We start from the raw sequence: 16,018 nt of genomic DNA, 5'->3' as shown, positions 1-16,018 counted from the left end.
AACGACTGCCAAGGACAGCTTGGGTCCTGGCCTCATCAACATCAGCATTGAATCCACAGGACTTACTCGTACGCTGCTTTGTAGGGGCTAAGCACTGGGTTGAACCATTGCGGCGGTGTAAGACAACTCACTATCACCGCCTTCACCGGAGACAGCCTATGGCGCGTTCAACGGCGGCCTCGCTTGCGTGCTGCATCTTTGACCCAGAGATTTTAGGTTTCCTGGAATTAGGGGTCCTTCAGGGTGTTCACTAATCCATCCTTGCCTGTGGCCGTGATCGGGGCAAACCCGGTCTCTGTGTATCAAGCTCGTAACGCCGGTGAGTGAAAGCCGGCGGGAAAAATAAACATCAGCCAGCCACTTAACGGGAACGAGATTCCGATGTATATATCGAACCATCCGCAGATCTTCAGAACTCTCAAGTCAAAGTCCTCGTCATTCCTGTTCTTCACGCTTGATTTTGCTGGCAAGCCATACTAGTGATCAACACTCCGACCTCATTCCCATCTCACATACCCTACCCTCAAAATGGCTGAGCCTCTTCCCGAACCTATTGCTGTTATTGGCTTGGATGCCAAGCTGCCTTGCGACGGAGACAGCGTTGAAAAGTTCTTTGATTTTCTTGTTGCTGGAAGATCCGCGCAAGCCCCCGTGCCAGCAGATCGATACAACGCGGAAGCCTTCTGGCATCCCGACAACCACAGAGATGGAGTTGTAAGTCATCATGCCACCCTCGATACCTGGATGAGTTTGGCTAACGTTGTCATAGATTGGCGGAAAGTTGGGACACTTCATGCAGGCCAACGTGAAGGCGTTTGATGCCCCCTTCTTCGCAATGACGCCCGCAGAGGCGGCGAGCTTAGATCCCCAGCAGCGCATGCTCCTCGAGTGTGTCTACACAGCCATGGAAAATGCTGGCTACACTATGCGCGACATGGCTGGCTCACCAACTGGTGTCTACGCGGGAGCTTTCATGTGGGACTACCGTGATCTTATGATCAAGGACACAGATACCCCAATGACTTACACGGCATGTGGCACAATCGCCAGTACGCTGGCTGGACGTTGTTCATGGTTCTACGATCTCAGAGGACCTGCTCTCAGTGTCGACACCGCCTGCTCCAGTAGTATGGTGGCTCTTCACCAGGCTGTCATTGGCCTGAAGTCACGAGACTGTAATATTGTAAGATCCAGAGTTCCCCTAGCTTACTATGATACCTTGTGCTGACAACACTGCTCATTAGGCCATTGCCTGCGGCACCAACGTGCTTCTTTCCCCTGAAATGGGTCTGGAGCTGAATGGTCTTGGTGTTTTGGACCCGGCCGGTGCCTCATACAGTTTCGACAAGAGGGCAAACGGCTACGGAAGAGGTGAAGGTATCGCTGCTGTCGTCCTGAAAAGGATGTCCGATGCCATTCGCGATGGAGACAGTGAGTTGATCTTTTCCCCGTATTTTACCTGGCCGCGACGCTGACATTATCACCAGCTATTCGTGCCGTTATCCGCAATTCTGGATGCAACCACGACGGTCACTCGCCCGGTCTTACCGCCCCCGCGAAGGAGGCTCAGGCTGAGCTTATGCGCTTGACGTATGCCCAAGCCAAGCTTGACCCCGCAGACACGCGCTTCTTCGAGGCCCACGGAACCGGCACCAACGTCGGTGACCCAACGGAGGCCGGCGCCATCAGTGAAATGTTCTCTCAGTTCCGCTCGGCCGAGGAGCCTCTTCACATTGGTGCCCTCAAGAGCAACATCGGACACACTGAGGGTAACTCCGGTATTGCGTCTTTTATCAAGGGCGTTCTGTGCGTGGAGAAGGGTATCATTCCTGCGAACGCATGGTTCGAGGAAGTAAACCCCAAGATTCCAGCCGAGTGGCATCTTAACTTCCCGACGAAGGCCATGCTGTGGCCCCAGACCAAGACTGGCGTTCGCCGAGTCTCCATCAACTCTTTCGGTGTTTCGGGCACCAACGCCCATGTCGTCTTGGAAGATGCGCTCACCTTCCTGAGAGAGAGCGGCCTCGAGGCGCCTCACAGGACCATCGAAGCGCCCCAGCTGCCAGGCACATCCTGTAAGTCTTACCATGTTGCGCTTGTTGAAGCATGTGCTAACACGCGATCGCAGTTATCAAGGCACCTCCTGTCATCAACGGCTCTCTCTTCTCTCCTCAGTTGTTTGTCTTCAGCAGTCACGACCAGGATGGTATTGCTCGTCTTGCCGACTCCTACAAGACCTACCTGCCCAACATGACTGAGTCCCTGTACAATCTCAGCTACACCCTGGCAGCCAAGAGGTCAACATTCAACTGGCGCACCGCGGTCGTCGCCAGCTCGTCAGTGCAGTTGGAGAATGCCCTGGCTGAAGGTCAACAAGCTACGCGCGTTGTCGCTGACCCCGGCGTCGCGTTTGTGTTCACTGGCCAGGGCGCCCAGTGGGCTCGCATGGGCAAGCAGCTGATGCACTACGATGTCTACCGGGCAAGCATCGAGCGCGCTGACGCGTACCTGAAGACGCTGGGATGCGAGTGGTCCGCGATTGAGGAGCTCGAGAAGACTGCCGATGATTCTCGCGTCAACGCCGCCGAGTTCTCGCAGACTCTCTGCACCGCTCTCCAGGTCGCTCTGGTCGACCTCCTCAACGATTGGGGTGTCAACTTCCGTGCTGTTGTCGGCCACTCTTCCGGTGAAATCGCGGCCGCCTACTCTTCTGGCGCGATCTCTCAGGAGAGTGCTTGGCGTATTGCGTACTGGCGTGGTAAGCTGTCCGCCAAGCTGGCCAACTCGCCGGAGCAGCCGAAGGGTACGATGGCTGCTGTCGGCCTGTGTCTCGAGAAGACGCAGGATGCCATTGACCGCGTCAACAAGACCGGTTTTGAGTCTGTCGGCAAGCTCACTGTTGCTTGCATGAACAGCAAGACCAGCCACACTGTCAGCGGAGACGTTGCGCAGATCGAGGCCCTTGTCGACATGCTCAGCGCGGAGAAGGTCTTCGCCCGCAAGCTGAAGGTTGAGATGGCGTACCACTCGAGATTCATGGACCCCATTGCCCAGGAGTACACCGAGTGCATTGGAAAGATCCAGCCTGGTTCTGAGGCCTCTGGAGTGCAGTTCTTCTCGTCCGCATACGGAACGCAGATTCAACCCTCTAGGCTGCGCGACGCCGGCTATTGGACCAAGAATCTCACCTCCCCCGTGAGATTCAACGAGTCGGTGACGGCTATGCTCCAAGCCTTGTCCGAGCCCAACGCCGATGGCAACCAGTCACCTCTCATCACCGACCTCGTCGAAGTCGGACCCCATGCGGCTCTGCAGGGACCTCTGCGCAACATCGTCCAGGACGTTAGAGTCAACGGTGATGTGAAGTACCACCACCTTCTCAAGCGTGGCGAGTTTGACGTGGAGATGGCCATGGCCGGAGTTGGATCCCTGTTCACTCGTGGCATCCAGGTCGATCTTCTGAAGGTCAACCACGTCCCCGGAGCCAAGCCGCTGATGATGATTGATCTCCCTCGCTACCCCTTCAACCACACTCGCGAGTACTGGAACGAGTGCCGTCTCAGCAGAAACTTCCGCTTTCGCCCTTACCCTCGCCACGAGCTTCTCGGAGCTCCTGTCAACGATTGGGACGGCAAGCACGACGCCATCTGGAAGAACTGGATCAAGCTTTCGGAGAACCCATGGGTTGAGCACCACACCATCTCCGGCTCAGTGCTCTACCCTGCTGCTGGTATGCTCGTAATGGCCATTGAGGGCTGCAAGCAGCTTGCGGAGCGTTCGAACCCAGGCAAGGCAATCAAGGGAATCCGCTTCCGTGAAGTCTCTTTCCACTCCGCCCTGCAGGTTCCCGAGGGCGCTCTGGGCATTGAGTCGCACTTGTACCTCCGCCCTGTGAAGCAGGCTGCCTTGGAGGCAAAGGCTGCTGCTTGGCGCGAGTTCCAAGTTCTTACCGCCCAGGAGGATGACGAGTGGCGTGAGCACTGCTGCGGTCAGGTTCTCGTCGAGTACGATGAGGGTGCCACGGCCGTCGACGGCGGCCTTGAGGAGAAGGCATTCAAGGCCCACTGCGAGGCCAGGATTGACCAGGCTCGACAGAACTGCAAGAGCCAAGTCACTTCTGACAAGATCTACGGCGCTTGGGAGAGTGTCGGCTTGACTTTCGGCCCTACTTTCCAGACCGTCGAGTCCGCTGTTGTCGACCACGACGCCGGCGTCACTCTGGCCAGGGTCAAGCCCACCACCGCTCTCCTGAAGACGATGATGCCTCACAACTACCTGCAGCCGCACTTGATCCACCCCACCACTCTGGACGGTGCTCTTCAGGCATGCCTGGTCCCTCTCGTTTCCAACCCCTCCAGGAAGCAGAAGAACGCCATCGTCCTCTCCTTCATGGAGGAGCTTTGGGTCTCCACTGCTGAGCACAGGGAGGATGGCTACGTCGTCTTTGCGGACTCTGACTCTCACGGTCGCAAGAAGCACCTCATGTCCTGCACTGCTGTCGACCCTGCCTCCAAGGAGCCCATGATCAAGGTGTCGGGATGCATTGTCACCGAGGTTGATGGCGATGAAGACGCAACCTCCGAGGAGGACCCCAGACACAGGGCATGGAACTTTGACTACAAGATCGACCCCGACTTCCTCAACCCCGAGGCGATTGAGAAGGCCTTCACCGGACCTGAGGGTTTCCAGAAGTACCTGAGTGCCCTTGCTCACAAGAACCCCGCCATGAAGATCCTCGATATCAGCAACACTGCCGCCTTCACGAAGGCCGTTGCGTCTACATTGGGCCAGCGCTTTTCTCAGTACGAGTTCACCGCCGATTCTTCTTCCTCTTTGGAAGAAGCACAGAAGAACATCGCGGAGGAGTCTGTCCAGTTCAAGGTTCTCGACATCAAGGACGAGCCTGCTTCCCAGGGCTTCGAGTCGGCATCTTATGATGCTCTCCTTGTGCCCGTTGGCCTTATTCCCAACGATGACATCGATGGTTTCCTCAACAGGTGTCTGGGTCTCCTCAAGGCCGGCGGTAAGTTCATCTTGACGGCGGCCGAGAGCTCAGACGAGGCCAGCACCTGGGGCGAGTACTTCAGCGAGTCCGGACTTGTCAGCATCGATGCTGCGCTTGCCGACCAAGACTCGTCGATCTTGGTGTTGAGCACTTCCAAGAGCACCAGTGGCACGTCGGCTTCTGGCAGCTACTTCATCGTTGGCGATCTCTCTTCCAGCGTCCAGAGCGCCGTTGCCGAGAAGCTGGCTTCCTCTCTGAAGGACAAGGGCGCCACGGTCAAGACCGCTGCGGTGGCTGATCTCGCTCTCGAGGGAGAGATTACAGAGAGCACTTACATTGTTCTCTCGGAACTCGAATCGCCTCTTCTTGCCTCTGCCGATGCCACCGTCCTCTCAGCTGTCAAGAACATGACCACCGGGAAGCGCCTGCTCTGGGTCAACAAGGAGCTGTCTCCCAAGTCTGCCCTCATCAACGGTTTCGCTGCCAGCATTCGTCTGGAGAAGCCCGAGCTTGAGTTTGTCACTCTCACCTTTGACCCCAAGGAGGGTGATGAAACTGTTGCCGACAAGATCGCCGAGGTCGATGCACGCCTGTCGAGCACCGAGGGCCCCATCGAGACCGCGTACAAGGTCACCAACGGCTTGATCACTGTTCCTCGCCTTGTCGAGGCCTCGGCGATCACCAAGCACATCAAGCAGACTTCCAGCGACGACACCACCGAAGTCGCCTTTGGAGCCGACCCCAGCCGCCCTCTGCGCCTTCAGATCCAGACCGTCGGTCTCCTTAGCTCGCTGCGCTTCACCGACGACCATCTGTACTCCACTCGCCTGGAGGATCTCGAGGTTGAGTTCCAGGTTATGGCTACCGCCGTCAACTTCAAGGACTTGGCCGTCATGCTCGGTAAGATCCAGGAGACTCCTGTCGGTCTCGAGGCCGCCGGTATCGTCACCAGAGTCGGTGCTGGAGTCACCCGCTTCAAGCCCGGTGACCGTGTCTTCGGCTTCACCTTCAACGGCGCGTTCTCTACCTACGGCAGAGGTGCGCAGGGCACCCTAGCCAAGGTCCCCGACAACCAGTCGTTCGCCGAGGCTGCAGTCATCCCCATCGTGTACACCACGGCGTACGCTTGTCTCTACGACATCGGCGACCTCGAGAAGCGCCTGCGCCGCGGCAAGAAGCCCAGCTTGTTGATCCACGCTGCCGCTGGTGGTGTCGGCCAGGCTGCGATCCAGCTGGCCCAGCGCGAGGGTGTCGAGATCTTCGCGACGGTTGGTAGCATCGAGAAGCGTGACTTCCTCGAGAAGACCTACGGACTGCCCCGCGACCACATCTTCTCCAGCCGTGACCTCACCTTCAAGGACGGTATCAAGAGAATGACTGGTGGCCGTGGCGTCGACATCGTCATTAACAGTCTTTCCGGCGACACCCTCCGCGCCACCTGGGAACTTGTCGCACCCTTCGGAAGCTTCGCCGAGATTGGTCTGGCAGACATTGAGTCCCGATCTCGCATTTCAATGGGCAGCTTTGCCCGCGGTGTGAGATTCGAGTCTCTCGAGCTCAACTACATGCGCCAGACGGACGCCGACCGCCTTGACGATCTCTTCGCACGCGCCATGGAGAGTGTCATTGGCCGCGAGCTCAAGATCGAGACGCCCATCACCAAGTTCCCTGTCTCGAAGATCCAGGATGCCATGCGCTTCATGCAGTCGGGCAAGCACATCGGCAAGATCCTCATTGAGAACCACCCCGAGGATCTCATCCCTGTGGTTGCGCCCTCCAAGCCCCGTGCCGAGTTCGCCTCTGATGCCACCTACGTTGTCTCTGGTGGTTTCGGTGGTCTTGGTCTGGAGATCATCCGCTGGATGGTCAGCCAGGGCGCGCGCAACCTGATTGTCACATCAAGGAAGGGACCCAGTGATGAGGCCTCCAAGGCTCTCGTCAGCGAGCTGCAAGGCAACGGCGTCAAGATTGTCACTCCTCACTGCGACATCACTGACAAGAAGGCTCTGGAGAACGCGATTTCTTCTGCTCTTGCCTCCTTGCCTCCAGTCCGTGGATGCATCCAAGCTTCTACGGTCCTCAACGTAAGTTTTCACGAATCGTCATTTCCTAAGAATCCAACTAACGCCTTTGCAGGACAATGCTTTCGGCGAGATGACTCTCGACCAGTGGAACACTGCCGTCAACGTCAAGGTCACCGGAACCAAGAACCTGTGGGAGGTGCTCTCCAGCGCTTCTGCGCTCGACTTCTTCGTCATGCTGTCATCCCTGACCAGTGTCACCGGCAACCAGGGCCAGGCCAACTACAGCGCCGGAAACTCGTTCCAGGATGCCTTCGCCAAGTTCCTCTCCGCTCAAGGCCACAACGTCGCCGCCCTCGACGCGCCCGTCTTGACCGATGCCGGCATGGTCGCTGCCAGACCCCATTTGAGGACCTACCTGCTCTCCATCGGCTGGGCGTCCATGTCCGTTGAGGAGCTCATCAACGCGCTTGACTACTACTGCCGCCCCAACTCGCAGAGCGCAGAGGAGAAGGTCAAGGAGGCCCAAGTCGTTCCCAGACTGTGGCTCCCCAAGTACTCCGCAGACGAGGGCGCTGAGCAGCCTACCTGGCAGACCGAGCCCATGTACAACCACCTGGTTCTGCAGGGCGCCGGAAACGGCGGCTCGCTGCCCGGAAAGCAGGGCTCTTCCAAGCGCTCGGTTGGCGACCTGATCTCGGCCGCCGAGACATTGGAGGATGCCGAGCAGATCGTCCTGGACACATTGCTGGCGCAGCTGTCCAAGATTCTCAGCTACGAGTTGGCCGACCTCGACCCCTCCAGGCCCTTGAACGCCTACGGTGTCGACTCGCTTGTGGCTGTCGAGCTTCGCGTGTGGATGACCAAGGAGATTGGTGCCGATATCTCGGTCTTCGAGATTACCAGCGGCCAGCGCATCAAGCAACTTGCCGGAAAGGCGGCTGCTACGTCAAGATTCCGCCCGAGCGCGAAGGCGGAGTAAAGTGTTTCTTTAGTTGTTTTAGATACCATGAGGGGGAATACAGAGAGGGATAATAGAAAGATTGGAATTAGCTGTTTATAGATTATACATGTCACGTTTACTCGTAAGCCGGTAGGCACCATATGTAGTATAAAGGTCCTCGAACTTTCCTCAACTCTTCGGATTGTTTTAAAAGGTATTTTCGTTCGCGGTCTCTCCGCTTACCCTCCGGATGAAGGAGGTTTTCTCATGGTGATGTTCATATCTCAGCTAGCGTGCTTCTGCAGCCCTCTTCGCCGACGGCTCTCTTTTACTGCATTTATCTCAAATATGATATACTTTGCTCATATCCCGTTGCAATCTCGATCCCTGACACATGTACGTATTTGATCCCTTTTCTTAAATATCACACAAGAGGCTGGTCTTTCCGTCGCATTGGTGTCATTCCCGTGCTCCACAGTGTGGATTCAGTTTGACGTGTTACAATAAGTATGACATTTATAAGCCCCTCACAGGTATGGTGACCCTGGACAACAGTGGATGCAGAGTCATGACAGGGCGCCATTGACCCAAATACCGACAGTACCATGCCTGTTTCGATTGGTCGCTGTGCAGAAAAAACACAGTGCAAAACAGGGGACGAAGCTGCGGAGCTTGCGGTTGTTCCCCTGGCCATCGCGTAGCAACAAGCGGTGATCGACCCGATATATTGAAAATTGGGTCAGAGAAAATACAATACAACGTTGTCATGTAGGAATTGCGCATATAAAGACCCAACACCGTCTGTCTCACCTCATGTCAAGGTGAGTGTTTCGTCACAACTTGAAATCCGACAATACCTTCCTTTAATCAACACCTACTCCTACCCATCATGGCCTCCCAAACGCCCCTCAAGATCATTCTTGGAACACACAGCGTGAGCATCCTAACAAGACACCAAGTGAATATTGCTGAAATCACGCCAGGTCGGCGATTCCGCTGTCGATCCCGGATCCTCTCACTTTGACAGCGAACAAGATGTCCAGGCTCTCTTGGATGCGTTCCACGCCCGCGGATACAACAACCTGGACACAGCTCGTGACTACTCTCCAAGCGTCCAGGGCGCTTCCGAGTCACGCCTTGGTCGGGCCAACGCCGCCTCGCGATTCACCATCCACACCAAAGTCCACAGCGCAGACCCCGGTGATCACCAGCCTGCAAACCTCGAAGTCAGCATTGGCAAGTCGCTGACCGATCTTCAAACATCCACCGTCGAGACGATGTTCCTGCATTTTCCGGATCGCCAGACTCCTTTCGAGGATACGGTAAAAGCAATGGACGCTGCTCTGAAGCAAGGGAAGTTCAAGAACTACGGCCTGTCGAACTACTCTGCGGCTGAGGTGCAGAAGGTTCTGGAGATCTGTGAGCAAAATGGGTACACGAAGCCCAGTGTGTACGAGGGGCATTATAATGCTATTGTGAGAGGAGGCGAGAAGGAGCTGTTTCCCCTGTTGCGCAAGCACAACATGGCGTTCTATGCGTACAGGTATGTCATCAAATATTTTATGAGGGAACTCAGTCTGACGTCCTCTCAGTCCCGCAGCCGGTGGCCTTTTCTCAGGACACAAGGCTTCATCAGGCCGATGGAAGAGTGATGTAAGTTCCAGTCCATGCCATGAAAGTCTCACCTACCCTAACACTAGAACAGAACTTCATTGGCAAGGTTTACACTTACATGTACCGAAAACCTCCAGTCCGTCTTGCGGTGTCGACGATTCTCAAGCTTGCAGAGAAGCACGGCATCAGTGGACACGCAGCCGCTATGAGATGGACGGCGTTCCACAGCAGTTTGGATGTGGCACATGGCGATGCGATTATCTTTGGCGTTTCCAAGATAGAGCAACTCCACTCGACACTTGACGCACTTGAGGCTGGTCCTCTTCCCGAGGATCTTGCAGCTGCTATTACTGCTGTCTACTCTAAGGTGGAAGGCGCAGAGCCTCCGTATCACCTTTAGATCAATGCAATAGTGGTCTCATGAAGAATTCGTGTATAAATGGAATCTGGAGTCTTCTCGATCAATCTTACATCATCTTGATCTAATGTCCTATTATCTCAACTGTGGACAGGCACACGCAAGTTGGACAACCATTTTGTGAATTCTAGTAGGCTTATACTTCAGGTGCACCATTCAAAAGATAAACAATACTAACCTAGTGTTGATCCGACATTGCTAGATATGACCAAGATCCTTTCATTGAAACGATTCCAGCCCTTTGAATCTCGTTTTGTTGCAGCTGTGACCCTGATTCTTGGGGCCAACTAAGATTTTGAGGATCCGCCGGAACACCCATTCATAACAGAACGATGCAGCGTTCCCAGCCCAACGGTTCCGGGCCGGTCAACGTCTTTGTGTATTAGTTTGTGAGTGGCGTCAAGGATTTTGCTAGCGCCATCATCTACAAGAGCGCGAAAAGGGGCACGGTACTGCGAATGCCCCTTGCAGTGAGATTGCTCTTGTTTGACATCGAACTGCCGGGTGCACAGACTAGAGACTTGTTTGGATAGATCAATCTTGCCTTGATATTTTGAACATGAAAAATGAAAAACGTCTGGAGGATTGCAACATCACTGTGTTATTGTGATGCTCGATCAGAAGGTCTTGCAATATCTGGCACGATATGACGAAGTCTTCAAGATCACATGTTTTGTTTCCTCATCTTTATCCATGCAAACATCTGAAACCCTTCTGCAGCTCGCTCTGTGATGATATGATAGTTTCTGTAAAATCTCGACATGTTTTAACATGGCGGCTGGTTCCCTTAGTGGCTAACTAGTCTCAAGGAGTAGCCCGGATGTCCTGGGCAGCGACGGGTATAACATGGTGCTGTCTGTGGTCCCTCAAAGGCCGGGTGTCTCCGTTAGCAGCATGCATGTTGTGTGATGAACGGAGCGCACAAACCATCTCTGATGTACGGATATTGGAGGTATTTCAGACCTGAATTCGCAAACATCGATTGTCGGTTTCCAGAAGAGCATTCGGACATCGTCATACATAGGTGCCTTTGAAGTCTGCTTTCGTAAAGATCGTTCACATGGTCCAGGCCTTTGGAACCGAATGCGGTGCCTCCATGTCTTGGAATTCGCGTGTCTGAAGACTGTGGCGGTCCACTCAAGCAACCGGCAACGGTCACCCGCGTCACAAGAAACACGAAGAGTTTACCAAAAGAGACCAAGATGCGAAAGACTCGGGTACTCGCGTTGTGGCATCACCGGACTGTGGCTATGAAGATCTTCAGAGGACTCCAGAATACAGCCTAGCGCTGTCAAGCCACAACCCCTAGCAGCCAGCAGCCGCTCGCCAGCTAACACGGGAGTTTGTAGCCGTCGATAACTGCTGGTTCCAGCCCTGAGTAGTTCCCCTGAATTCTGGGGATTCTCCCAATGAGACCTTGCGTGCCTTCAACTCCACAGCTTGGTCTGCCAACACCGGTCTCTCGCGGCTTCCGGGACCCGCACCGGGCCTCCAACACCTTCCCCGATCTAGATGGCGAGAGGTTACTAGAGTAAAATCTCCAGATCGACTAGTAGCCGAGCTGGAGCTAGAGGTCTAGAGACAAGGGAATTTCAAGCCACAGAAAGGCCGGCGCGAGGAGCTCTCGCTGGCTTGTGGTCCCTGCGACTGTCTCTCACTGATCGGTAGTTCAATAACTGAGCAGAATGTGGCGTCTGCATCGTCATTTGCGCACCCCTCTTTCTTGTCCCGTCGTCCTTTATTATGCTCGCCATTCCTGGGCATGTCCTTGTTCTGTGCCTGACTGTCTTGACTACCGCCCGGTGGGATGAGACCCTGAGAACACCACAGGACGGCACGAATTCGAGATCCGGGTCCACGAACGCATCTTTCGATATTGATCACCGCCGACAGCCAAGATGCGGTTTCTTACTATCGCTCTGGCGTTTCTGGGGTTCATGGGCATGGCCTCAGCGGCTATTGACCTGGACGGTGTCCCGAGTTGTGCAGTATGCAAGCAGTCTTATGGCCTTAGTCGTCGCTGACATGTATCTACTAGGTCAGCTGCATGATCAAGGCGCTCACGCAGTCAACGTGTCCTGCCACCGACGCAGCGTGCCTCTGCGTCGATCCAAAGTTCAATGCAGCCGTGGGACCATGCATCCAGCAGACATGTAGCATCAAAGAGATCCTGAGTGAGTACATCAACATCACGAACAGCGTGGTAGATCGGTCCATCTAACAGAACACACAGTCTCCACGAATGCCACCTGGTCGCAATGCCATTTCCCCCTCACGGATGAGAGACCCACGATATACTGGATCAGCGGCGCTGTGACTGTCGTCACTGTCGCCTTCATGGTTATGCGGCTTGCTTCCAAGGCCATGAAGCTTTCAGTGTGGGGAGCTGATGATACTGTCATCATGATTGCTTTTGTAAGACTACCAGTTCTGTTTCGAGGCTATAGGCACTGACACTCATCAGGGCATGGTCATCGCTTACTACATCGAACTTTTCTTCTGTGAGTATCCAAACACCAGCGGACATATATATCCTCACGAAATCTGGCTAACCTCAATTTAGTCGTTCGTGCTGGGCTTGGCAGAGATATTTGGACGCTTCACGACTACGGCATCACGTACTTCTTAAAGGTCCGTGGAATCAGGCATTCATGGGTGCAAAATGTTGATGAGTGCTAATCTTGAAGCAGCTCCTCTACGTCCTTGAGTTCTTCTACTACATCGGTCTCGCTTCCATCAAGGCCTCAATTTTGTTCTTGTTCCTCAAGATCTTCCCGGACAATCGCTTCCGCAAGATCCTCTGGCTGATGCAGGGCCTCAACTTGCTCGTCGGTTTATCCTTCATCATCCTCTGCTTTTGCGAATGCCAGCCTATCAACTTTTTCTGGAACGGCTGGGATGGAGAACACGAGGGGACGTGCTTGGACCTGAACCGTGTCGGGCTCAGTCACGTTGCCTTAAACATCACTCTCGACATTGTGATGCTCATTCTTCCCATCACCCAGCTCTACAAGCTTCAAATGGACAGGAAGAAGAAACTCGGAGTGATTGCCATGTTCCTTGTCGGTATCTTGTGAGTTTTGAGAACGTAATGGCGTCGATGGGTACATCACAACTAACACCCGACCAGCCTCACCATCGTCAGCATCCTCCGCATCAAGACGTTGACCGCCTTTGCAACGTCATTGAACACGACTGGTATGGACACATCTTATCACACTAGATGACTGTTTGCTAACACATTCCAGCCGACTCCGTAGCAGTCGTACTCTGGGCCTACGTGGAACTCGGCGTCGGCGTCGTCGTCGCCTGCCTGCCCAACGTGCGCCAGCTCCTCAAAACGCTTCCCTCCAAGGTTGTTCACCTGTCGAACGCCGTGGCATCCGCAATGGGCTCATCAATGTCAAGCAGCCGCACGGTGTCAGTATCTCAAGTGTACCACGACAAATCGAACAAGTCGTTCGGCGACACGACGACGACGATGGCGACCGACACGACAATAGCTCCTTCGGTAGCAAGTCGCTCGCCTCGGGTCTCGCAGTAAGGGTGTGGTGGAGGTCGCGGACTCATCTACCTATGTAGCGAATACATGAGAGAGCACATCCTGGTGCTTTTGGTGTTAAGACTGTTGGTTGCTGTACCATTGTGTCCGTGAAAATTTGACACTGCCTCGTGATTAATGTGACGGCCGCTTGTATCCTGGCCGCGTAGTGTGAGTGCCTTGCCTTTGGGGTCTAGCGGGGGGAGACCAGCACAGCGTCTGTGTGAACAACAGCAGTTTTCGTCATCGAAGAATTGGACAAACCAGTTTTCCGGAACGGTGTTTAAGTTGCAATTGTCCAATCAAGAATACGAATTGGAAAACCTCGTCGAACAATGGCTATCTAGTGCTGTTGCGGCAAGGATGTTCGAGTCACAGGGCAGTGCTGCGTCAGACATCGGGTATCGAAGCATGCATCGAACCCAATTGATCGCTGTACGCCCTGTTCAGTGATTTAATCCGCGTCCTCGGGTCTATCGACCCAGTGATAACCGCTTCAACACAGGCAAATATGCGAGACGGATTGAACATCCGACAATAACGTTATCTTCAGGATGAATCATATCTCTGTGTTTCACCAAGAGAACAGCATGTAGCTGTGTTATCTTGAACTTGTCCGCGGTGCCATGTGCTCGCTGTATTTCGGCCTTAATGCTCCGTTCAGCGGGTTTCATCCACCCATGACTCCCCCGGAACTTCACTCCGGTGTTGCCGCCGAAGCTACCCGTTCGCCACGTTGTGCATGTGAGCTTGTTTCTTCCTCAGTCTTTCATTTCAGACCACCAACTCTCAATAGAAAACAGCACTCCAGGTGGGATGCCTCTCGGCCCCGGAATCTGGCCTCTGCAAACCCTGCCTCCAAGTCACCAGCCCTGTAAGCATGCCTGCCAGGTAACCAACCGCGCACTCCGCCTCATCATCGCCAAGCATGACTCACTCTCCGCCATCCAGCCGGCTCCCAATCACCGGCCGCCGCAACCCTCCCTAAGCGACCCCAAATGGCCGCTAACAAGTCGACAGCGAGGCCCTGAGACGAGCGTTCGGCCGCCAATGTGCAGGGGTTCGAGAGACGCCTACGACAACAGCCTACACCATGCCCAATCCATCCACACGTAGGCGCAACATCACCAACACTCGTCAGCCCAACACCAGGCAGCCTATTCGCCATATATATCTGCCTCCTTCGCCGACGTTCTATCATCAGCTAAGACACGCACACATCAAGAAAACGGCAACAAGCCACGCGCCCTTGCGCCCTCATCCCACGCCCTTCGGCGAAGACCCTCCCTCTTCCCACTTCGATCAGCTTCTCTGGACACTCCCGTCCACCTCACTTACACCGATCGAAACACCCACCACACATATAAGCACCCCTCCCGGAATACCGCCACCATGGGTCTCTCACTTCACAACAGCGCCGATGCATTAAATCTTCTCTCCCAAGGCCCCTCGCAGGTCACCCACCCGCGCACTCGCGCGCACTACAAAGGCGCATTCCTCCGCGCCGACGGCTCTCTGTCATTGAACAGAGAATACGCCGACCAACGATTCCACCTCCTCGATCTCGTCCTCCACGCCAACCACCAGCGACGAGCCCAAAGGCACCGGACCCGCCGGCGCCAGCAGACCAACCGCTCCATCCAGCAATGGCGCTCTGACCAGACGGACGAGGGCCGCGAGCCCGCGGCCCTCGACGGGGTTAGAGTTCCGGGCGAGGCCCCACAACGGCGCCGTACCCCGTCCCTGGAGCGGCAGGGCGCGTTCCGGCTCTCCGGCACGACCAGGAGTCGAACCAATCAAGACGAAGAAGGCCTCGACGAACTTTATCGCCTTGGTCTCCTTTACGACGATGAGCATCTCCGCGGCGAGGGCTTCGAGTTGGGCTCAATCGCGCACCCTGAGCCTGAGTACACCGTCCGTCCCGCCAAGCGGGCGCGCGGGAGTCAGGCTCAACGCCGCTCGTACGAAGATAATTTACAGCTGGCGTTGGACCTTTCGCTCGCCGAGCTAGGCCGCGACGAATCTTTCGCCCGTTATCTCTGTTCGCCTGACCTGGACGAGCCCCCGTCCGAGGATGACGACTCCTCCGATTTCACAACTTCGCAGTTTGACTCCGGGCTCCTGAGCCCTCCCGATTCCGACACCGAGGATACCCCTGACCTGACAACTGATTCTGATTCCGGTCGCTTTTCTCTTTCTTCTTTTACTTCCTCGTCTGAGCAACAGCATTGGGCGACGGCGCGTCCGAGGAGTAGGAGAGGACGTGCTGCTGCCAACCACGGCGTCTTCGACAATGCCTGGATGGTGCTGGGTGACGGCTCGTAGCAGGTCCGCATAAGAGATCCCCGCGCGCCATTCGGATCTCGGCTGTGTTTTTGTGGTCGGGTAACCCCCCAAACGGACTGGTCCTCATTAGCCCAGCACTTCCGGGTGTCGGAGCGCGCGTGTTTCTTGATTTCCATTTCTATCATTTTTC

The 16,018-nt window shown here is 55.2% G+C and overlaps 4 protein-coding genes across 4 annotated transcripts; all 4 read left to right on the top strand.

Moving 5' to 3' along the window:
* Nucleotides 1-528: 528 nt before the first annotated feature.
* COL26b_012316 (Type I Iterative PKS) lies at nt 529-8,008 on the top strand (the record flags this gene model as incomplete). Its single annotated transcript, XM_053184961.1, has 6 exons — nt 529-714; nt 770-1,183; nt 1,245-1,431; nt 1,488-2,075; nt 2,129-7,089; nt 7,142-8,008. 6 exons carry the CDS (start codon nt 529-531, stop codon nt 8,006-8,008), a joined length of 7,203 nt encoding a protein of 2,400 aa, XP_053031100.1.
* An 850-nt stretch (nt 8,009-8,858) lies between these two features.
* Nucleotides 8,859-9,983, top strand: COL26b_012315 (uncharacterized protein; the record flags this gene model as incomplete). Its single annotated transcript, XM_053184960.1, has 4 exons — nt 8,859-8,903; nt 8,953-9,512; nt 9,562-9,622; nt 9,675-9,983. The coding sequence occupies 4 exons, from the start codon at nt 8,859-8,861 to the stop codon at nt 9,981-9,983; spliced, it is 975 nt and encodes a 324-aa protein (XP_053031099.1).
* A 2,355-nt stretch (nt 9,984-12,338) lies between these two features.
* COL26b_012314 (uncharacterized protein) lies at nt 12,339-13,545 on the top strand (the record flags this gene model as incomplete). Its single annotated transcript, XM_053184959.1, has 4 exons — nt 12,339-12,416; nt 12,692-13,074; nt 13,132-13,199; nt 13,250-13,545. The coding sequence occupies 4 exons, from the start codon at nt 12,339-12,341 to the stop codon at nt 13,543-13,545; spliced, it is 825 nt and encodes a 274-aa protein (XP_053031098.1).
* A 1,389-nt stretch (nt 13,546-14,934) lies between these two features.
* Nucleotides 14,935-15,867, top strand: COL26b_012313 (uncharacterized protein; the record flags this gene model as incomplete). Its single annotated transcript, XM_053184958.1, has 1 exon — nt 14,935-15,867. One exon carries the CDS (start codon nt 14,935-14,937, stop codon nt 15,865-15,867), a length of 933 nt encoding a protein of 310 aa, XP_053031097.1.
* Nucleotides 15,868-16,018: the final 151 nt, after the last annotated feature.

This window comes from Colletotrichum chrysophilum (assembly GCF_026319265.1).
Source record: "Colletotrichum chrysophilum strain AFK26 chromosome Unknown scaffold_171, whole genome shotgun sequence".
Lineage (NCBI taxonomy): Eukaryota > Fungi > Ascomycota > Sordariomycetes > Glomerellales > Glomerellaceae > Colletotrichum > Colletotrichum chrysophilum.
The sequence above is the reverse complement of the archived record's forward strand: the minus strand, read 5'-3'. Positions and strand labels throughout refer to the sequence as shown.